The 23,223-nt window shown below is 54.6% G+C and overlaps 1 protein-coding gene across 2 annotated transcripts in view; it reads right to left on the bottom strand.

Moving 5' to 3' along the window:
• Positions 1-23,223, bottom strand: part of STK32C (serine/threonine kinase 32C) — a 101,441-nt gene that overhangs the window by 9,292 nt on the left and 68,926 nt on the right. For both annotated transcript variants that reach the window (XM_023636825.2, XM_070246291.1), the window contains exons 3-8: positions 4,452-4,603; positions 3,139-3,312; positions 2,100-2,137; positions 1,909-1,998; positions 1,414-1,517; positions 544-660 (exon numbers count right to left, since the gene is read on the bottom strand). In XM_023636825.2, the coding sequence (XP_023492593.2) occupies positions 544-660; positions 1,414-1,517; positions 1,909-1,998; positions 2,100-2,137; positions 3,139-3,312; positions 4,452-4,603 (675 nt within the window). The remainder of the gene's footprint in view (positions 1-543; positions 661-1,413; positions 1,518-1,908; positions 1,999-2,099; positions 2,138-3,138; positions 3,313-4,451; positions 4,604-23,223) is intronic.

Below are 23,223 nucleotides of genomic sequence, written 5' to 3'. Positions count from 1 at the left end.
TGCTGCAGACACGCACTCAGGCCATGGGAGGAGCAAGGGGGTGCCGAGGTCTTCTCTGCTTGCTCCCGGGGGGTTGTGGCCAGGCCTCAGGCAGCGGGCAGTGAATGCCCATCTCCAGCAGGAGCAGGGGCAGAGGATGCCAGGGCACAGCATGGACCCGGCACCCAGCCCTGCACACACCCTCCCTCCAACATGCATGACACGGTGACCTGGCATAGGGTTTGCTTCTTTGCACCTCAGTTTGGGCATCTGTGAAATGGGGTGATAACCAGTGTCCTGGAACCAGGTTGTGAGGGTTAAATTAGATTAGGGTGCACGCGATTCAGCTTACAGCTGGTGCCCACAGGCCAAGCCACTGCATGAGGACAGGAAGGTGCCACTGGACCAGGCTGGAGCCCGGCTGGCGAGGGACACAGTCACACAGAATGCAAGACCCAGATGCCTCCCCCAGACTAGGGTCTCCACATCGCCCACCGCTGGGACAGGATGCTCAGCCCAGCCTCATGTGCCTGGCTGGCCGTTTGCTCCAGGAGGATGGCTCACCTTCCGCAGCAGAGCCACCATCTCCTTGGACCAGGTGGGGACATACTGCACGCTCATTGTGCTGAACAGCTGCACCAGGCTCTCCACTGCGTTGCTCGAGTGGATGTCGTAGGGCCTCTGGGGCAGGGGAGGCAGCGCTGCACCAGCTGCCTTGCCCCTGTCCCCAACCCCTGCCCTGAGGCACCTGAGGCAGCACCCACCCCGCCGCCCGCCGCCCCCCCCCCCTCCGTCTCCCCCGCCCACAGCAGGCACAGCTCTGAGCTTGGCAAGGCCTGGGCCTGGGCTGCAGCTGCACCGCGGCCAGGGAACTGGCCAGAAGAGGCTGCGGATCCAGTGGGAAGGAAGCACATCTCCCCCAGAGGCCTGGGCCCGGGCGGATCAGCCTCCGAGGGCCAGGAGGGGCCTTCTTCAAGGGCAGGGTCCCATGGGGTGGCTGAGGGTGCAGTGCTCTCATCAGGGGATGGGAAGGTCAGTGGGTGACTTGACGAGGACCCCAGCCTCCCAGACTCCAGGGCTGGCCCAGCTGTGGCCACAGGGGTGAGAGCATGGGACACTGGAGGCAAGTCCCCAGGAGGCAGCCCTGCTGGGCAGCTCTCCACCCTGTGCACCTCCAGAGGCCAGCGCACAGGCCCAGCTACAGCCCCCAGGAAATCCATAGTGACTTCCCTCCTTCACTCGCTCAGGCACTGCCCGTCCACTCAGACGCTCCGCTAAAGGGGCATGTCCTTGCTGATGGACAGCACAAACATCCCTGAGCACACGGGGGTGGGGGACAGCCTCATCTCTCCTCAGGGCACTCAGGCCATCCCTGGGGGACACAGCCAGCTTGGGGTCTGGGGGCCAAGCCTGCGGACCGCAGGAGCTCCATACCCATCCGCGCAGCAGCTCATAGGCCATCACCCCAACTGACCACCAGTCCACCTCGAAGGAGTAGCCGGTCCCACCGTTGACAAAGGACTGGAAGATCTCCGGAGCTTTCCAGAAAGAGAAGGAACAGATGAGCACCCCTGACCCACAGGCCAGAGGGCTGGACCTCAGCTGGGCCCCGAGACCAGGCTGGCACCAGGGCTGGACGGGGAAGCCACCCTCAGGGGTTGATCCTTGCCCACTGACCACCTGGTTCAAATCCAGGTCCCACAGCCTGATACTGGTAGTGGGTTTTCTCACTGTCATACCCATAACTCTCACGGACATCACCTAGATTCTTCCATAGGGATCGGATGTGGCTGTGCTTAGCCTCATCCCGACACCTACTGCTGTGTGCCTTTAGGGAAGTAACCTGACCCCACCAGCCACAGGCTCAGCGTGGGAGACCAGCCAGCAGCTGGCAAGGTGGGTGCGAGGGTGGGCGAGGCCACGGCTCACCCATGTAGGGCTTGGTCCCGGCTAGCGCAGTTGCCCTCTCTCCATCCTTTATGATGGTGGCGATGTTGAAGTCGGTCAGGTGCGCGTGTCCTGCAAGAAGAGAGGACAGCGTGACTGTCCCACAGACCAGAGGCGTGTCCCACAGCCGGGGCACATGGCCCACGGCCCCGGCCTCACACGGCCCCACTCACCTTGCTCATCCAGCAGAATGTTGTCAGGCTTAACGTCTCTGTAGGAAGAGCAGACAGTGGGGAGATGAGCCCAGAAGTCCTTCCCGCTCCTGCCCCGTAATCCAAGGCAGGGCTAGGGGCTCCCACGAGGGCCCCTCCCCACCCGAGGCAGAGGCCCCAGAGGCCTGACGTGGGCCTTGGGAGGATGCCAGGGCCTCAGGCCCCCTCCCCACCTGGCAACATTCTGATAGAGCTGGGCAAAAGCAGCCATTCCTGTCCTTGTCGGGGGCCACAGACACACAGCAGAGAACGTTCTGCACTAGACACAGAGGGGTGCTGAAGCCCCCATAAGACAAAAGCAGAGCCCCCTTGCCCAGACCCTCCAGGCCAGCCCCTCTCCCAGAGCCCCGGGTTGCACAGCACTGTGGATCCAGCTCTGCGCCTTCCACCCATTCGCCCCAGGCCTCGCCCGGCTTCCAGGCGTCAGTAAGCGATGGCGCCTGAATCACGACCAGATAACAGAACCCCCAGGGCAGAAACGCAGAAAGCACGTCTATTTGACTTTATAATAAACCAATAGGTTTTTTGGTTTTGTTCTGTGGACACAGCTTTATCTTCCTAATTTCATCTGCTTTCAGCTCATATTAAGATTAGTTTGAATTCCTCAGGGACTTGGCAAATGGGCAAACGGGCGTCTGCTAGATGGCGGCAGGGATCCTGCAGTTGAGCAGACCAAGTGAAGGCCACCCAGATGCGGCCAGGCCCCGGGCTCTCAGAGAGCCAACAGCCCTCTGTGCCCAACCTCAGCTGCAGGTGCTCAGACAAGATCCTCCCCAGGTGGCCAGCAGGTGAGCAGCTGTGGGGCCGACCTTGGAGTCAGGCACTGCTTGGCCCAGATGCCACGTCTGGGGGCAGGTCTGCAGCCAAGGGCGGGGCAGAGCATGCAGGAGTCTGTCCAGGTTCTGCTGGAGTGTGGCCACACACAGGTGGACTGACCCAAGGCTGCTGCTGGCCCCACCAGGCCTAGGTAGGCACCCCACCTCGTCAGGTGTGCACACACCTGTGGATGATGTGCTGACTGCGCAGGTAGTCGAGGGCCAGTGCCATCTCACAGATGTACAGCCTCACCGTGTCCTCGGAGAACTGCACGTTCTGTTGCAGGTGGTAGCGCAGGTCCCCGCCCAGAAGCAGGTCCACTACCATAAACATGTCCTCCTCATCCTGGAAGGAGTACCTGTGGGAGCCGAGGGAGAACCTGGCACATGCACGGCTGGGGAGCCAGAGCCATGGCTCCTGCTGCACCTAATGAGGCCCCACCCCCACCCCTACTGGGCACTCCCCAGGAGCATGGTCCTGCCCAGAACGCTGAGTCTGCCTTGGCTCAGGAGCTGCTCTGAGCCAAGACCCTCAGGAAAGACAGAGCGGCCCGTCCTGATGGGAGGTGGCCCAGCTGGGGGCAGAAAGCCCACGTGACCAATGGGGAGTGGAACATGTCCCATCTCTGGGCCCTTCTGCTGCTGCCCTGGCTTCCTCTTCTCTAAAGGGGTGGGGAGGGTAAAAAGATCTGCTTGGAGGGTTGCTAAAGAAGAAAGTGAGACAGAGAGTGGAATGCTCAGCCAGTGCTGAGCAAGGGGCTGGCTTCTAACAACCAGCAGCCACGGTGATGGTGACAGTGGGGACGGTGGTGATGGTGATGATGAAGAGGATGCTGATGATGACGGTGATGGGGGTGGTGATGACGATGATGGTGGTGATGGTGATGATGACGGTGATGGTGGTGGTGATAGGGGTAATGGTGATGATGATGCTAAAGAAGACGATAGTGACGATGATGAAGATGGTGGCAGTAACAAAATAACAGTTTAAGGACCTCCTTCCACTTTATAATTTCTTTTGTGAGCTCTCAGAGGTAACTCTTATTGATAATCAACTGATTCTTTCAAGAATAAAGTTAGAAAAAAATTCATTTTTCATGTGATGTCCCACTCCCTGCCCACCAGAAGCCCCCCTGTCCTCATTCTCAGGGGCAGGTGGCCTGGGGTGGGTGGTGTAGATTGAGCAAACAGGCCCTGTGCAAACTCTCCCCCACTGGCTCTAGCGCCAGAAACTCCATGGGTCACAGGCCTCCCTTGTGGGAAAGCTGGGCTTCCTGCAGGCTGGGAGACGCGCATTACGCAGTGTGCTCAGACACCTGGATGGCTGCCAGCCCCGGGGACCACAAGGTGAGTGGACGGGAGGGGAGGCAGGGGCTGTGGGTGCCAGAGGCAGGAGAGGAGGGAGCACCAGGGAGGCACCCAGGGGCAGGAGAGGGTGGCACCCTCCACAGCTCCGGCGGGGGTCCAGCCTGGTCTCTGCCCCGAGGGGCGGGCTCACCAGAGGTTCACGAGGAAGACGTGCTCGATCTCCTGCAGGATCTCCAGCTCCCGGAACACGTTGCGGACCTCGTCCCGCTCGATGCACTGCTGCTTGTTCATGTACTTCATGGCGTACATCTTCTCCGTGTCCCGCTTCTGCACGATACACACCTGGAGGGCAGAGCGAGCTTCAGCACGGACGCCTGCGGACAGAGCGACCTCGCCACCCGCCTCCCCACGTGGGCCGTGGCAGACACAACTTTCAAATGACCAGACAAGTCTCCTGCGCACAGGCATCTGACGACAGGAGGCAGGACCCAGCCCAGGAGCACAGCGGGGCGGGGGCTACAGGCCATGCTGGTGCCTGCACCCCCTCATCAGCCGTGACCTGGGCACCCCCTTCCCAGGGCTCAGACAGCAACTGGACTGGAGGGTTGTTGGGGAATGAAGCAGAGGACCCCCTTAGCCAGAGCCTTTCACCCAGGAAGCCCCCAGGAATGAGAGCAGCTATTCTCATCAACTACAGGGCCACCATCCCCATTGCAACGGCGACGCTCCTGTGATGACAGGGTCTCTGCACAGCTCTGAAACCCCAATCCCACTGAGATTGAAGTGCAATGCCAATTAGCAATGTCAACACGGCTGACAGCTCGCTAATTGCTTGGCAGAGAAGATCAGGGTGAGAAGAGAGTGAGAAGTGGAGACCCAGGAGAGCCTCAGGCTAGGGCGGCCAAGGAGCATCAATCAAATGTGAGGACCACGGTCTCCAAAGGGAGCCAGGATTAATGCCCAAAATCAGGGCTGCAGAGCCGGTGCCACGCCCCCCATGCAAGCATGGAGAGATGACCCAGGGCCATTCCTGAGGGTCCCCACAGCCTTCGGTCTCCAGGACTTCAAGGAGCAGGAGCCAGGGGGCCCTGTAGAAAGTGGAAGATTCTGGAACTCAAGGTGGGCAGGAGACTGTCCTGGGGGCCTCACCCAAAGACAGGTGGCCTGGAACTGACCAGACGTTTCAACAGTCGCCAGCCCCAGGCCAAACCTGCAGATCCAACCCATTGGTGAAACCCTCGTCCCCTCACCAGGAACAAATCCTAAGAAACGAAAGTGTGTTTTTCTGAAGATATTCATCACAGCTGAACAAACTGTTTATGACAAACCTTTACACAGCCTAATGGACGTGGGCAGGTAAGCCAATGAAACAGCACACAGCCTCTGAATGATATTTATAAATACTTTTAACGACAATTTGTATAATGCCAAGCAAAGCTGTAAAGCCACACTATTTAACATAAACAACGTGCAGATGACAGACCCATTTCGGGCAGACACTCCAGTTGAGCACAGGAGGGGGCACTGAAGGCGGCCATGCTTGGGGGACGGCAGCGCGGGAGCACCTTCCCCTCACTTCAGCTTCTGAAACGTTATGGGGGGGTGTTGTCTGGAGACAGACGCTGACGTCATACCCCAGATCCAGTCCTACGCAGTGGCGGTGAGGCAGCCCGGTGACTGCTGGTGTCGGGGGTTCTGGATGCAGAAGCTGAGCAGCTGCTCTCAGCTCAGCTCCTGACTGTGCCCCCATCATCCGGGTCCAGCGAGCTCCCTGATGCTCCACTGCGATTCCCAAGGTGACACCACGCACACTACCACCTTGTGCATAGTCTACCCCGCGAGCCCGGGAGAGGCACAGCTCGCAGGGTGGTGCCCACAGCATGGAGGGCCACCTGGCCATGGCTGAGCTTCCACACACCTCTGAGCCCCCCTGGCCTCAACCTCGAACACTCCCAGGGGCACAAACCCAACCAGGGGCCTGTGCAGGCCACCAAGACCCCCGTGAAGCCTTCCCTAAAACTGCCTCTGCCTGGGCCAACAGCCCAGAAAGATCTCAGTCCAGGGACACAGGGGCTGGCCTTAGACCTGCCTCCCTTCATGCCTCCAGAGACCCCCAGATGGCCTCAGGGCTGCAAGAGTCAAGGCCCCTCCCTGCCGCCCTGCAAGGACCGAGGCCGGGAGCATTCAAGCGGGAGAAAGCACACAGCACTGCCAGCAGCTGGGCACATGCAGAGGGGACAGCCCCATCCCTGGGGCTGGGCGGAGTGGGACCTCGACCACTGTCCTGCCCTGTCCTTGTCACCAAGGCCCTCCCCACGCAGATAAAGGTACGGAGCAGCTCCTGTCTTCCTTGACCCTCCCCCAAGTGGAACGGGGTGGGAGCCAGCAACTCCCCAAGAGGAGCATAAACAGTTCTGAAAGTATCGTCCTCAACTGGGTTTGGGCCAGAGCTCCCTTGGAGGGGAGGGGCCCCGGGCTCCTCTGAGGGACATCACACATCGCACATCACACATGCGAGACCCCTGCTGACCGGGACGAGGCAGGGCGCCGGGCTGGGGCTGAGAAGCCCACCAGAGATGCCCCCTCACACCCCAAAGATCCCCTAGATTCCACCCATCAGCCCGGTGCTGGCTGCTGAGGCCACACACAGTGGACAGATCGCTGTCAAGGGCCCTTCAGGTGCCCGAGGGCAGCTCTGATGCCCCCTTCCACGGCTTCTCTCCGCAGCCAGAGGGCCCCATGTCCCCAGGCCCGTCCTCGCTCCTTGGGGGCCTGGCCTCTCCTCACTGGCCATCCAGTGGCCTCTGAACTTGGCTGACCCTCCGTTTCCCCACCTGCTAAACTCGGACACTACACTGCCTCTGGAGCTCGTGAGAAGTCAACGCGACATGATGGCTAAGAGCGCTTTGCAAAGTGCTCACAGTCAGGGTCAAGTCCAGGCCTCGTGCTTACGTGCTCACCGAGGGCTCTGTACCCTACTGTGGTCAGCTGAACGATGGCCCCCAAGGATGTCCCCAGACCCTGTGAACATGTTACCTTATGGGGAGAGTACCCTAGATTGTCCCTGTGGGCCCTAAACGTCATCACAGGGTCCTTACGAGGGGGAGGGAGGCTGAGGACAGAAGAAGTTGTCTTGGTCAGCTCAGGCAGCCATCACTAAAGACCACAGACTGGCGGCTTAAACGACAGTCATTTATTTCTCACAGTTCTGGAGGCTGGAAGTCAGAGATCAAGGTGCCGGCCCCTTCGGTTCTTGGTGAGGGCCCCTCTTCCTGGCTTGCAGATGGCGCCTTCTCGCTGTGCCCTCACATGGCCTTTCCTCGGTGGTGCACGTAGAGAGCTCTGGCCTCTCCCCTTCTTCCAAGGACGCGACCCACATCATGGGGACACCACCCTCATGACCTTATCTAAACCTAATGGCTCCCAACGGCCCCACTTCCAAACGTCATCACATTGGGGGTTAGGCTTCAGCGTGGGAATCTTGGGAAGACACAACTCAGTCCATGGGAGAGGAAATGTGACAGCTGGAGGGACGTGCTACACTGCTGGCTCTGAAGACGAGGAGGAGGCAAGAGCTGGGAGCGTGCAGCTCTAGAAGCTGGGAGGGGCAGGGACGGACTGTCCCCTGGAGCCCCCAAAGGGAGCACCGCCAGCCGACACCCGGTTTCCGCCCAGGTAAACTGATTCCGGATCTCTGGCCTCCAGAACTGGAAGACAATAAACGTGTGTTGTTTAAGCCACCCAGTTTGTGGTCACGTCACAGCAGCCACAGGAAACGAATGCAGTGACCCACTGTCCTGGGTGCTGTGAGGGACCGGAGAGGAGCGGTCCACGTCACTGGACAGTGTCGTCCACCTCTGCTACGAGACACTCACTTTCCAAGCTGTCTGGACTGCTCTGGGCTGTCATGGGCAGCCTCTCGCAGAGGGTTGCAGGCCTTGTTGGACGGAGACAGGGCAGAGGCATCCAGAAGACAAGCCAGGGCAGGGGGGCACACCAAGGGGTCCCTAAAGAGCCCTCCCACCCACAAGACCACAAAGTTTGGAGCAATGAGCCTTCCTGACTCTTCCTCTCACTTCAGCAAAATGGCCCCAAAGCTGCCGGTGGGATAGCTGCAGCGCTGTCCCAGGCTGGCTGCCTCAGGCGTGGGGACGCGCACCCAGAGCCCACCAACTTGCCCTAGGACAGAAGGGCTCCACGTGCACCAGGCCTCCAGTCTGAGGACCCAGACATGAGACTGAGAAAGAGGAGAAGACAGAGATCCCGGCTCCAGGCAACTTCAAACTGTGTTTGATAAAGTGCAGTTACACCAATTAAAACCCAAAACACCTGCTTGTCACATCTGCTCTCGAAACGCTCTTTCTCAGGATCTTTGAGCCTGTGTTGGGGGGTTGGCTGGAGTTCTCTTCTCCCCATTTGGCCAAAGCTCCAAGGGGCCAGGGAGGGGGCTGCCAGCAAGGCCCCAGAGGGACAGGTGGGCTGCCCCACAGAGCTCCTGGCCAAGGTCAGAGAGACAAGCTTAGAGCTTTGTAAATGCCTTGACCTCCACCCACAAAGCCGCATTCTGTGGCTCTCAGCCTGGCGGAGTCCCCGGGACTGTGAAGACCTGTGCTTGCCCCTGAGCCTGGCTGTCCAAGCTCCTCCATGGGGAAAGCAACAGGCAAGAACCACCCTCCCAGCTGCGAGGAAGGGGCCTGCGAGCTGTTTAAAGAGCAAACTCCAGCCCCTGCTCCCACTCTCATGGCCTGGAGCTGGGAAACCCGGCTGACACAGGCGCCACATTTGCAGACTGTCCACCTGGGTATTAAATGGGCCTGCTATTTAGGCGTCAGCCAGAAACACAAGCAAAATTCTGTAATTGCTGAAATGCAAGGCCATGGGGTCCCAGAAAGGCCTCTGCAGAAACAACGCATCCCAGAATATAATTAAATCCTGCTCCTAATGACAGAGTTGGCTCCTGGTCACATGGAACAGACACAAGTGCCAAGCCCCTCCCCCCCATTTCCAGGGAACGCTGCCCTCTGGGGGAGAGTGCTGACTTTCAACGGGTCGTGGGTCCAGCCAGGGAGGCACCTTCAATGTCAAGGGGAAATCAAGGCAGCCACAACCGGAGTGACTCGGCCTGAGTCTTGCAGCCCTGGCTGCTGGACTGTCCAGGAGTCAGTGAAATTGTGAAAGAGGAGATCTTCTAATGTGTCAGGAGGAGCTACGCCAACCGCGTGGCTTGACGATGGAAAGGGTGGGCTGTCTCTGCGGCAGGAGGTCTACGGGTCCAGCCCTCAGAGGAAGCTCTCGGGTTTGAACTTGGCTTGCCCAGCAGATGAGAAAGGCCCATGTGCCAAGGGCCACCGCCAGCAGACGTGCCCATGGAGAGTTCCTGAGGAGGGGAGGGCACGCCTGCCCATGGAGCCGGAGCCCTCCACGTGGGAAGAACAGAAGAAAGCCCAGGGGACGCGGCCGCCCGTGTCAGCAATGGCGCCGCAGGAAAGCGGGGCTGGGAGGGATTTCTTCCCGAACCTATCACATGTTCTAGATCATTTCTAAAATTATTATTTTGAAAGCCAGTTGAAATTTTCAAAATGAAAATAAGCATAAGCCGCAGCAGGCCACCAGCCCACCAGGTTTCAGCTCCGAGGCCCTTCTTGGCTGACGCTTCATTCTGCTCAGAAAGAGCTCCCCTCGGTCGTCTGTCAGCACAGGCAGGAGGGAGGGCAGCCCGCCTGTCTCCCCTGTACGCGCAGGCTCAACTCCACAAGGCAGAGAAGCCCAAAGGCTGCTGATGGAGAGCTCAGCCCCACTCACCTGTGCACAGAAATGGAAAGAGAGAGCTCCTGGCGCTCAGCACCCCCGCCCCCATCTCCTGCCTTACAGCCCCGGTGCCTACCCGAAACTCAGTCTGGAAAGGCTCATTCTTGCCCAGGGATGGGAGAGGCAGACTGTGAGACAGGCAGAAAGCTCCAAGGAGCTCAGTGCGGGTGCCACTAACCGGGCCGCAGCTCGCCTCGGGCAGGGAGGCTGGGGGTGGGGGCACCAAGCCCACCCCATGCAGCCTCTGTCTTCAGGAGCACCAGCACCTGCAGCTCAGGGGCCTTTCCCAGCCAAAGGGAGGTGGAGGCAGAGCAGGGTAGGGACCCAGGTCTCCTGAATCTTTGGGCTCTGTGTTCTGGAATGCTCTCAGCTTGACTTGAATAACAGCCAAACACTCTTAAGAGGATAGACATCCCATGGGGGTAGCAGTAGAATCTTGTCTTCCCTGTGGTTTCTGGAGGGCACAAAGTGACAGTCAGAGGTGGGGGTGCCTCACTCTCCAGAGCCTGTGGAGAGGGTCCCGGGGGAGCTGACAAGAGTCGCAGAAGACAGGAATTCTTACCAGAGTCAGCTCTCTGGATCTCTGTCCATAGTGCCCAGTCGAGAGAAGAAAGGAAAGGTTTCTCCTTGTCCCTTTCTTTCCAAACTCAGACTGGCAGGAGAAAAACATTTATAAAAACTATTTCTCTGGGGGCCAGCCCAGTGGTGGAGCAGTTAAGTTCGCGTGCCCCGCTCTGGCAGCCCAGGATTTGCCGGTTTGGATCCCGCGCGCGGATCTACACACTGCTCATCAGGCCAAGCTGTGGCAGGCGTCCCACATATAAAATAGAGGAAGTTGGGCAGAGATTTAGCTCAAGACCAGTCTTCCTCAGCAAAAAGAGGAGGATTGGTGTGGATGTTAGCTCAGGACTAATCTTCCTCAAAAAAAACCCACAACTATTTCTCTGAACTGTGTGGGCTTGGGGTTTAGAGCCTGTTGGCTATTGATCCTCAGCCTCCCAGGAACAGTCATTGTAATCCCGTCTCCATCTTTTGTGTCATTTGTCACGTGGAGGCCATGGGGGCCTTTGCCATCTCTCCTCTCACTGTCTTGCTTGTGCTGGGAGAAGTTTCGGTACCGCCCGTCCAGTCGGGCAGATCTGCGTGTCTGTGACACAATGGGCCTCACTTCGTGGGAGACCGGAGTTGTTTTTAACCACCTGTGACAACGAAGGTCTGTCTTTCTTAGGCTGTCTTTGGGAGAAGCTCCGGCTCTTGGGGAGGACTGCATCCTCCGTGCCCTCTTTGGGGACGCACCTTGTGTCCATGGCTAAGTCATACAAGGCGGATTGGTATGAAGTCACGAAAAGGCTTATTGATTTAGAGTCACGTGAAAATAGATACACCTTTAAAGATTTGGACCTTGAATATCTAAAAGGAATTTTTTAGAAAGCTCTTATCCTAAACAATGTCCTATTGGTACCTATGGGGAGATCAAACTTAAAAGAACATCACAGCTAGTCTTACGGCCAACTTAATAAGAGAAAAGCAAGCATTCATTCCACCCCCACTGGAAATTCTCCCTGCCCACCCACTGGTGCTCCCTCAACCCCTCAACTGCCTGTCCCTGACCCCCCAGAAGACCGCACAGGCTGGGAGCGTAAACAGGCTCCCTCTGCCGCCCCCACCACTCCTCCTGCTCCCTGAGGCTCTGTAATGAAACTGCATCACTGCCCCCCTCCCCATATTTTGGGCCCCATCACAAAAAAAATCATTGGACTATCCTACCCTTAGGGAAAAGAAAAACTTAAAAATCACCCTAAATCTCTGATAATAGGAAAATATGTCCCAAACTCCTTCTTGGAGAAAACATCCTTTCTCTGTGCCTTTGAGATATAAACCTACATCTCTTTGCCCGACCTGAGAGGCAGGTCTTCAAAATGCAAACTTCCACGGAACTAACTCTCAACTCCCAACCTGAAGAAAAAAAGAGGAGAGTAATTGGGAAACAAACTGACAAATGAAAAACTCTTTAAAAGTCTTCTCCTCAAATATTGGCAAAAAGTTTTGGCTGGGCTCAGGTAATGTTAACTTGTTCCATCTGCCAGAAACACAACTTGGATCTAACCGTCCTTTTATAAACTGGAGAGTTTTATGTTATCATACCTGTCTCACAGCTAAAATTTTAAAATAAAAAGCTACAAGATCTGCGTTGGCATCTGCCTACATGTTTATGTAGATTATAGATGTCAGGTATTTTTCTTCCACCGGCTGGTGTTGAAGAAATTAATTTGTAAAAGAGCTTTATTGAACTGGCTTATAGAAAATAAGTGCTTATATAAATTAACTATTTCTAAAATTCTCAGAAACATAAAACTAACCCAAATGTTTTCCAAGTTCACACGGTCTAGGATAATCTTTGGTATATAAAAGCTAGATTAAGGGGGCTGGCCTGGTGGCTCAGTGGTTAGGTGCACATGTTCCGCTTTGGTGGTCCCAGGTTCGCCGGTTTGAGTCCCGGGTGCGGACATGACACCGCTTGGCAAGCCATGCTGTGGCAGGCATCCTACATATAAAGTAGAGGAAGATGGGCAGGGATGTTAGCTCAGGGCCAGCCTTCCTCAGCGAAAAGAGGAGGATTGGCAGATGTTAGCTCAGGGCTAGTCTTCCTCCAAAAAAGAAAGCTAGTTTAAGTTGTTGGTTTACTTAAAACAGGCACATCTTTAGAGTTGGCAACATTAAATATAATGTAGACATACAACTTTTTCTACATGAGTTTACTAGTCAAAAAGCTCATGCTATCTCTATGCTACAAAATTTGTCAGCAAGAAAAATAACTTAAGATGACAGATAGCTGTCTAAGGTCTCATGAAATTTTCATGAGTAATCCAAGCATAATTGTTTAAAAAAGACAAAGGATTTAATAGATATAAGTAGGATAAAAGTTTATAAATGAACTTTTCAACAATGACTATGTTTTATAATATGTCTACTTAAAAGTAGTTTCCAAAATCTTTTTTGGTAACTTGAAATCTTAAAGTTATACTAAGTTAAATTAAATGATGGATCTAAATATTTGCTAAATATTTTTTCGATGTGTTAAATATTTAGATCATTTCCAAATAAGATAAAGTACTGGAACATCCATTATTAAACCTAAGTTTACGTTTACATACTTCTGGCTTCTTATTTTTATATGGTACAGAGAGGCTAAAGATATTTGGGTCAGTTAATAAACACGTCTTTTGCCACATTTAAAAAAAAAGTACTATGAAAACCACGTCTCTAAAAATTATGAAATGGAACATTCATAAAAAAGAGAGCATAAGAGGTTTTCCTTTACCTTTTGAGTAATCTGCCGAGAAAACAAAGATTCTGTGTCTTATCGAAATAATTTCCCATGCTTCATGTTGTTTTTATCAGGTCTTTGATTACTTAGAAAAACTGAGTCTTGTCGCTATTAACAAAACTAAATTGCTTTTTCCCTCAAGTATGTTAATTCCTGCATTTGCCTTTAAAATCTTTGTCACTCTGGTTAAATGGATAACTAAGTACTGTTTCACAGTGACCTCAGACCTTATTTAATAAGTATTTTAAATCTTTTGACTTTTTTTTTTTTTTACAAACTTTCCAAAATCAAATTTGAAATAAAGTCTTTTTGACCTCGAACTAACTTTGGGATTTCCCTAGAGAATCTCACAAGATTTGTTATCTCTCCTTTAAAAAATGGAGATGTTAAACTAATTAGGCTTATTTGAGATGTTAAATTACATGGAAAACACTGTCAGATAAGAAGTGTTGCTAAAACTTCTTTTCATTATATTTATAGGGATATATGTTACTGATATAAGTGTTTCAGAAAAGACATAAAATGCCTAGAACTTTGCCAGTGTCCTTACTGTCTGTATAATCAGCCATAATTCCAATTATTAGCTTAAGTGTTACATGCCACAGAAATAACCAAATTTCCTTGTCACTCGCGTCATTTTCGCCACATCTTTAGCCACAGCTCCTTTGAGTCCTCTGTCATTCAGACAGAGTTATGTTTCACTCTGACGCTTTCCTGAAAGCTTTCACAGCCAGCTACAGACCAAGTGCTTCACCTTCAAAAAGTTCATGGAAAGGACTTTGACAAGGACCCTGGAATATAGATTTCTCATAACTTTAAAGTCATACACTGAACTAGACAAGATTTTCTAAAATTCTAACGGAAAAACTGATGGATTCATAAAACTACTAACCCAAGATCAAGCAAAACAAGAATTAATTACATGGGACTCAATGAACTGATGAAGATGACTATCACTTTTATGACTTTTTGTTCGAAGCCTTGCTGGTTCTTCAGTGTTTTGTTTTCCGGACTTACGAAAGGCTTTTTCTCTTTCCTCTTATCTGCAGCTTACAGCAATCTGGTAGATTGTAAACAGAATTGAGATATTTATCTTTTCTCCCTACCTGATCCCTTCAAAATTCAGAAACTCATTAAATATTCTTATTTTCACAACAATATAGTTATTTACATGGGTTCAATGAGAATCTGTTCTCTTGGGGCCGGCCTGGTGGCGTAGCGGTTAAGTTCGTATGCTCCGCTTCGGCAGCCTGAGGTTCCCCGGTTTGGATCTTTGGCAGGGACCTCTGCGCTGCTTGTCAAGCCATGCTGTGGCAGGCGTCCAACACAGAAAGTAGAGGAAGATGGGCACAGATGTTAGCTCAGGGCCAATTTTCCTCAGCAAAAAGAGGAGGACTGGCAGTGGATGTTAGCCCAGGGCTAATCTTTGTCAAAAAAAAAAAAAAAAGAATCTGTTCTCTTTGTAAGAGGACATAATTAAAAACATTGGTTATATTACCAAACTTTGACTGGAATGTCATATTTTAAAATGATGTACTCAGAATCAAGTATGACCAGACAGGTTTAAAAACTAAGGCTGACTTTATGGAGCCAATGCTTATAAAGCCCCTTGAAATACGGGCCTGGCACCTGGCTTACAGAGTTCCTGGTCTTACAGGTGAGTAAAGAAGTCTTTTTGGCAGGCCCAGGAATCTCAGGACATCTTGGGGACCTCAAGAAGAGAGGAATTCACCCAAATTTATAGGTACTAAGGCACAGTTTGGTGACAAGTTGCTGACTCAGCTTCTTAGCCCCAAGAGGCTTTTCAAAGTCTACTCTGAAATTCCCTATAAAAGTTCCAACGAAGCAGATTTAAAAGGACCCGTATGGTCAATCACCCTTCTTGCTGCACTTACGTAAATAATCAGGCCAAGTTTAACGAGACTAGACTTACTTTGCAAACAAATTAGTTTTACTTCAATTATCTTTAATAAAAATGGGGGCATTTGTAGGGAAAGAATTCTTTGTTTCAACAAAAGCCGTTGCACGTCCTTGTGGGTGTTGAGCAGAGCCGTGCTTCCTCTGTGAACCAGCTCCTGCCATTTTGTGTATTCTGTCAATCATTAACGTTTCCAGTTTTTCTCCAGCGCTTCTGATTTGGAATCACTAAAAATGAAAACTGCCCCGTTCCCAAAGCCCTACAGTCTGAAGCTGGACAACTTAATATAAACTTCGGAGAAAGCACCACAGCAGCTCACGTAGGCACAAGCTTTGCGCCTGCTGCTGCGTGGGCCACTCAGAAAGTTCACCAGAACACCCGATGCCGTCAGCAGCGACATTCAGACTACAAACCAGGAAAGGCATAAACGCATCAAAATTGCCACTGACTGTCCTCACACCACCATCTAAAGATGCGTCGAGACCAATGATCTAAAAGTCTGCTCAACTGACTGCCCTCTGGACTCAAAAGCTGGCTTTCTGATTTGCCCCAACCATTAACCTTTATTTTTTCTTTTGTTTCCATAGAAATGCCCCTCATTAAATTGCTGATTGCTCAGACCACACAGAGGCCTGACTCTGGTGGGAGCCCACCTACGACACTGCCTCCTCCAACGAGACACAACGGTGTAACTAAACTGACCTGTTCTCAGGACCAAGACAGTGTTCACTGAGATATGGAGCAATTCACCAGCTCAGCTTCCGGACAATGAGACTCGTGGGGGAGCTTTCAAGGGGAGGAAGGAGGGTGGTGGAATTACGCCACCCTAAAACATGCCAATTTGGCATACAGGTTATTTTGAGCTAAAGACACTTAAAAAAACTGCAGGTGCAAGAAGGGCGCCCTGACTCTCCCTTTTCTTCCTGAAATAAACCCCCAGATGGAAGATGTCCGCCCTGCCCCAGGAGGAAAGTAAATTCTCATCCTCAAGGACGGGAAGTTGAAGCTCAGAGAATTCTGCACAGACAGACCGTGTTAAAATATTTCCACTCGTTTCAGTTACTTGTCCACAATCACCTCTCTTTGTTCAAACTGGCATAAAAACATTAAGGTCTTGCCACTTCATTGGGTCTTCATTTCCTTATGAGGGCTCCCATGTCATGTAAAACTTGCATTAAATAAATTTGGATGTTTTTCTCCTATTAATCCGTCTTATGTCAATCTAATTCTCAGGTAGCTGCAAACCCTAAGAGAGGAGAGGTGAAAGCGTGCCTCCCCTGCGGCCTCCAGGAGGAACTAGCCCCCTGCTGACACCTTGATGTCGGACTCCAGGCCTCCAGAACTGTGGAAGAATGAATTCCTGTTGTTTGAAGCCACCCAGCTGTGGGACTTTGTTATGGCAGCCTCTGGACACGAATCCACTCCCCACACCTCCCAAGCATACTTGTCTGGGAAAATACCTTGCTTCCTTCTGGGATCTGTGACCGGGCCCACCGCCCCAGCCTCACCAGGCTCTCTCTCCATGCACCCTCACCGCCACCCCAGCCTCGCCAGACTCTCACCACACCCTCACCCAACCACCTGCTCTCCCGTCTCCACCTGCCGACCTGGCCACTCTTCAAGCGTCCTTATCTGCCCCCTTCCTCTGAAAGCTGGGCCATCTCCACTGTCTTCCACCCCAGGCCAGCCAGGCTGAGCCACTCAGACAGAGGCCATCCCTCCGGGACCCACAGGCTGTCAGACACGCTCACGATTGTCTGAGATGGGGCCGGGTTTTCCCCTTCAAGTCAAGTGCATCAAAATGCTCTTGGCAGGGATAGCTGACACGAGCTCTAGGTCTCCAGCAGCGGCCTGGCTGGAAAAGGCCGAGTTGGGGAGGTCGCCCTGGGCTCCACTGAGGCCCCCGACCCCAGAAGCTCCAAACAGCGGCAGTGGAAGTGCTGGGGTCTGGTGCCCTCCCTGCTCAAGGGGCCTCAGGTGCCACAAATCACCAGGCAGCAGTGACAACAAGGAGCGGAAGCCCTCGCTCCGCCTTGGCTTGGTCTCCCGGCTGAGAGCAGGTGCCCCATTCAACCATCTCCTCAAACCATCTCAGTTTCTGAGCCGCTTCCTCTAGTAATCGACTTAGGCCAGAAGAGGAGGAATTGGAATTAGATCTCAGCAAGAAGAGGAATTAACTGCTGAGCCCAGGCTCCCGGGGCAGCCCCGGGGTTTCCGTGCAAAATGCCACGGGGCCGCAGCAAGAGCCAGTGACTAATGGCTGGGTGATTGCCATTCTAATTGGATGCTGTTTGCGTGGTTTGCAGGTTTAAGTGATTCACCCCAAGCTCTTTTTCTTTCCAAGTAATTTTTGTTCCCCAGAAAGCAAATGCCTGACAACAGGTACTTACAGCCTCTAAATATTATAATGAAACTGCCTCCTGATCCACCTGGGGGCTTCTGGAGCCGCAGGAAGGGCTGAGTCTGGGCTGCAGATGCTCCGTCAGGCCCACCAATACTGGCAGCTCTGTGCCAGGGATGGGCCCAGAGAAGATGTCTGCAGCTGCTGAGGAAGAGGGGCGTGGGGAGAAGGCTTGTGGGTGGAGCAGGCGTTCCCCAGGCCGAGGGGGGACACCTCACGCAGGTCAGCGGGGCCAGTTCCGGAAGCCAAGTGTTCAGAGAACACGCGCGCAGGCTCAGACAGGGCAGAGGCCACGCCAGGCTCCTAACTGCCCCCTCCCCAGGCTCCCCTGCGGGCAGCTGTTCTCCCAAGGTCCCGTCTCAGGCCCCTTTCACTCCTGGGGTGGGCTCACGGGTGCCCCTGTACAACGATGACCCCCCAGCGCGTGTCCTCAGCCCAGACCCACCCTCTGTCCCACTGTGTTGCCCTCTCTACCAGCAGAAGGTCAGGCCTCGTAGTTTCTCAATTGGCCCCGCTGGGGGCCGCCGTGGGGTGGGGCGGAGACTTCCACATTGCAGATGCCCTTGGGTAGGCTCCCTTAGGAGGGAGCACCCTAACCCCAGAGCATCCTGCACCTTGCTGACTCCATCGTGGAGAGGGGGGAGGACCAAGGAGGTGGATGGGGAGGGCAGCTCAGAGTGTCAGCTTCCCCACGCTAAGTGGCTGCCCCTGGCCCACGGCCAGTGGGGTTACAGAGCCTCATGAAGCCGTGGAGGTGGTCACAAACCTCCAGGGAAGGGTGCGGGAGCTGGCAGTCCCACGAAGGGGCCACAGGCAGCGGCTAAAGAATAATGAGCTGCTGGTGGCACCACCTGATACCGAGGTCATTTTCTCACACTGGGGACCAGGACAGGCCACTCCAAGACATCTCACAATGGCATAATGATTATTCTGAGTTAAAGTTGTTTGAGAGGCAAAGAGGGCACTGTGACCCTCCTGTCTCTGTTCCCCTGGAAGCAGGAAATACAACCCCCACGTGAAAGGGGCTCGCCCCGCATCATTGTCACCAGAGCTAGGAATTCAGGGCCGAGAAGCTGCATAAACAAACCTTGTTGATTTATTATCTCAAACCTAAGCTCTACTTAAATTCCTCGCTATCGATGTACCCCAAACCTACGTTTCTTTGTGCTGTCAATTCTTCACAAATTTATTGTTTCTTCATGTAAAAGATACATGTACTGCCTGCTTTCATGATTCTCCTGTGCACATGCAATTAAATTGGGCTTTTCGCTTGTTAATCTGGTCTTGTGTCAACTTTACTTATTATTGGTCCAGTCACAAGGACACAAGAACACGAGAAGGGGGATTTTCCCCTCCCTGACCTTTACATCCGCTGATAAGCATGTAGTTGAATCATCTGCCCTAAGAGATGCTGGGGATCTGCTGCATCTTTCTCGCAGTGACATCCGGGGGGCCCTGCAGGGCTGGCCCAGCGAGAGGACTCATCAGCCCACACCAACTGGGGGTGGTGGGCGGAGCTACAGCCTCAGGCAGCCCCCCAAACACACATACACTCTCCCTGACAGGTCAGCGCCTGAGCAAACAGCGTCCCCCCCACAGACACACAGGGCAGCCGGAGTGGGGATCTGCAGGCGCCCGCCCAGCCCACTCGGCCTCCTGGGGAACGACCCACCTTCCTGTACCCACTTGCTCCCAGCCCTGGGCTGTTCCTCCATCTAAGACTGTCATTTAGTCGGAAAACAACTCCATGGGCTCAGTGATGCGGCAACCACAGCTGGATGACGGCCACGTCGGAAGTGGCTTTCGAACCACATCTTTGTCTTATTCTCATTGGAGAATCACCAAGCCCCACCAGGCAGACAGGTGGGCAGGATCTGAGCCCTCGTGTCTGTGGCCCACACATGGGAACAACAGTGTCCATGAGGTTTGGAATTCTTGGCTACCTTTGTTTTCCAGGCGGGATCCGAGATACACCGCTCCTCTTGAGTAGCCACACTGCTTCTGTCCCCTCGGGGGCAGACGGTTCTTATCACTTGTCTGGACGCTCCTGGATTCTCTCTCACTTGGAATTCAGACTTTCCCACAGGATACGTGAGGCGTTGGCCTTTTCCATCAGGACCACTCGAATGTGATGGGTGCTTCCTGCTGGAAGACTCGCTGGCCGTCAGTCCGGACGAGCTCTGCCTGCTGTATCATCCATCGCTGCTTCTCCCGGATCCACTCTCCACTCTCCTAAACCCCCAACACGTCCACGTGACAGTTTCCAGGCGGCGCCTCCTTGACCCCTTTTACCTGCCATGACTCCCATCGCCTGCTGTCCCTGACTGCTGGGGGAGGTCAGCAGATCTCCCCATGGCGTTTCTGCAGCGTCCCTGTGAAATGCGGAGGGCACTAACTCTAGGAAGAGCCCCTTATACTCAGAGAGACAAACACCCGCTCTAGCCCACTCACTCCTCACGGAACAGCGACCAAGCCCGAGTGTCCACTGGCTGGTGCCCGTGCAAACAGCTTCTCGGCTCACGCAGCCTCCACACACGGCGGTCTTCCCCATCTGCCTATATGACAAGAGGGTCGACCCCGTTCCAGCTTGGGAGTGAGGCTGCTGTGGCCGCTGGCCATCCCTGGTCTGGGACATTGCTTCCTGCAACTCTGGCCCCTCAGGTCTGCAGGGAGGCCCACCCTGTCCAGCGGGATCTCTGCCCCCAGGCAGGCCCCAGCCCGGCCAGGACTCCGGCCCCTCACTGACCCGTGTGCTCTGGGGGCTGGTGCACGGTGTTTCGTGAAGGCACGGGCACCCCCATGCCCAAGTCCCTGCCCACTTGCCCCATTTTCAGCGAAGAGATGTAGCTCCAGCCAAGCAGAGGGGCCCCTCCCAGTCCCTTCTGTGGTCATGTGGGCCAGACACACTGGGAGAAGAAGAGGACCCAACCAGTGGGCCCTCCTGCCTCCCAGGATGATGCCCTAATCTCGTGGCTATGGCCCCTGGGGCAGCTGTTTGTCTTGGCCCCCTTAGCCCAGAAACAGAGGAATCCCAGAGTTAAATTAAGGCCTGGAGTCAGAAGGAAGAATACCCACTAACAGCGAGAGAGGTACCACAACACGCCTGCCAAGACCCGGGGAAAGGGGTGGGGCACCGGCAGTCCCCTTGACTGTAAAGTGCATCCGCAGGGCTTACAATATCACCTCCCAAGGTGGGTCTATGGGGGACACTGTGACTCAGGAGGTGACCCACCACATTTCAGGGGTCACCAGTGCGTCCCGACCTCTGCAGATGTCCGTCACTGCCCTGGAAAGTTCCCTCCACTGCAGCCCAGATGTCAGGCCACTGGGGTGAGAGCTGGCTGCTGTCACTGCCCCACGAGAGTGGGGAGGGCAGCAGCATTAAGCCAGCCTCTGTTCCCGAGGCAGGGCCCCAACAGCAGGAGCTCGATGGCCTCCCAGGAGGAAACAGCAGAGTCTCCCCACCCCTCTTCCTTGCTATCATGGGTCTTGCTTCCCAGCCCTCTTGTGCCCCAGCTGGAATCCCACACCTGAGCACTGATGGTGGACATCAACCCCCATGGGCCCAGCAGGTTCCACCACACACCACAGGTTGCAGAATGCTGCATGCATGCTGGGCAGACCCTCTCCAAAGCAGGGTCACCCTCCCTCAGCCTCTGGGGCCCCCACTCCAGCAAACCACCACTTTCCCTTCATAATGGTGGGGACACAGGAGGCAGCGATGACATGGGGACTCAGACCCTTCCGGGCTGAATAACGGGGAAGGATGTGAGTGTCCTCAAAGCCCCACATGATGAAACCTAAAGGCTACCTTCCCCAATGTGGACACAGCGCCATCTCCGTGAGATACCCTCGACCCCAGAGGAGGCTGCGGTAGTGCTCTCCAGAACCTTCCATGAACAGACGGCCCCTAAGGAAAGGGAGACGCCCTCCCTGTCACCCAGCCAGCCTCTGTCCTCCAGCACGGTACCTCCCAGCCTGAGTATGCAGCACTCTCAGGGCACGGCGGGCCCTCCAGGCCCCGAGCCATGGCTGGTGGCGCTTCCTCAGGCCTGAGCCAAGGGAAGCCCACTGAGAGGCATTGAGGTCCATGACCAGGCTACGTTTAGCTCCCACTCGGGGCGCCCCCAGCACCTTCCTGGACACGACGGCCCAGCATCCTCACTCGGGGTGCATGCACTGTGGGTGCACGTGGTGCACATGGGGACTCTGAGGGCATTAAGCCACCACACGTCTTCCTGGGCTGTCGGTTCCACTCAGATTAGGGACATGATGGGGATGCATTATTTTAATACTAAAGCAAATAGATATTTATAGCACAGACCATAACATGCTCATAAATCTTTCAAAAAATATATGAAGCCCCACACAAATTTTGGCTTGAAGTAGGCTGTTCCAGGCCGCCCCGACAGCAGTCCCCCGAGGGCACCAGCTTCAAACCTCTGCCAATGGGGCGCTTCCTCAGACCGACTGGGGAAGACCCACAAAGAGGAAGGGTCTCAGCCTGCAATACCTGGCTCCTGCGGGACCAGAGAGAGTCCCTGATCCTGCGTCTCTGATCCCAGCTCCAAGGCCTGGCCATGGGACCAGAAAACCAGGAAGGGAGAGGATACAGAACAGAGTTTGAGAAAACAGGCGTCACGAACCCAGGACTCACCGCCTGGGGAAGGGGAGATGCCCAGGAGGTCCCAGGCTCCTCATGAGCCCAAAGCAGAAAGGGGAGACAGTAGGCCCACGCCCATATCTGCAGAGGCTAGAACATTCTCTACTTCTGGAGCTGGGTAGGGGATCCCCTCACATCGCCAGAGGATTTTAAGCTCAGTCAAGCCCAAATGAAACAAAGCCTTCCCAGGATCTTGGAAACCAAGGGGCTTATGCACACCTGTCCTGAAGTCTGCACCTCTAGGATCTTCTCTGCAGCAGAGAACGCAGGGCCTATTGGCCCCCTCATCAAGCTCGGAACCCTGATGCAGGCTCAGAGGTGCAGCAGCCACCCTGGGGCCATGAGGGGCAAGCCAGCAGGATTGCCAGAGCAGAGACAGTGGGATCCGGGCCCCAAGGGCACCACCTCCCTGTGGGAGAGCTGGGGTTGGTCTCCCCCAGGACAGGCGGACATTCCATGTAACACGCGTGTGCGGGAAAAAGGAAGCGTGCCCATCTCTGCTTCCCCGAGGCTGCTGGCCACCTGCAGATAAAATGCCCACTTCTTGCCACCCCAGAGCACCTGCCTCCCTGCCTCGCCCAACACCCTCATCCCCAGCCCGCATGCTGCACAGCCATCTGTCACCCTGCCTACCCTCTGTCCCTCCCCACAGAGGGTCAGCCCCACGGAGGAGGGGTTTGTCTGCCTTGTTCCCAGACCTCTCGTCAGCACCTAAAACAGGGCTGGCACTGAGGAATGACTATTTAAAAAATACTTGAAGCAGAGGGTCCCAGTGCCATCCAGAGGAGCTTCCTCTCCAGGCAGAAGGAAAAGGTGTGGCCAGGCCCCTGCCCCCAGAGGCCCA

Source organism: Equus caballus, chromosome 1 (genome assembly GCF_041296265.1).
Source record: "Equus caballus isolate H_3958 breed thoroughbred chromosome 1, TB-T2T, whole genome shotgun sequence".
In the NCBI taxonomy this organism is placed as follows: domain Eukaryota; kingdom Metazoa; phylum Chordata; class Mammalia; order Perissodactyla; family Equidae; genus Equus; species Equus caballus.
This window is presented reverse-complemented; position numbering and strand designations above follow the sequence as displayed.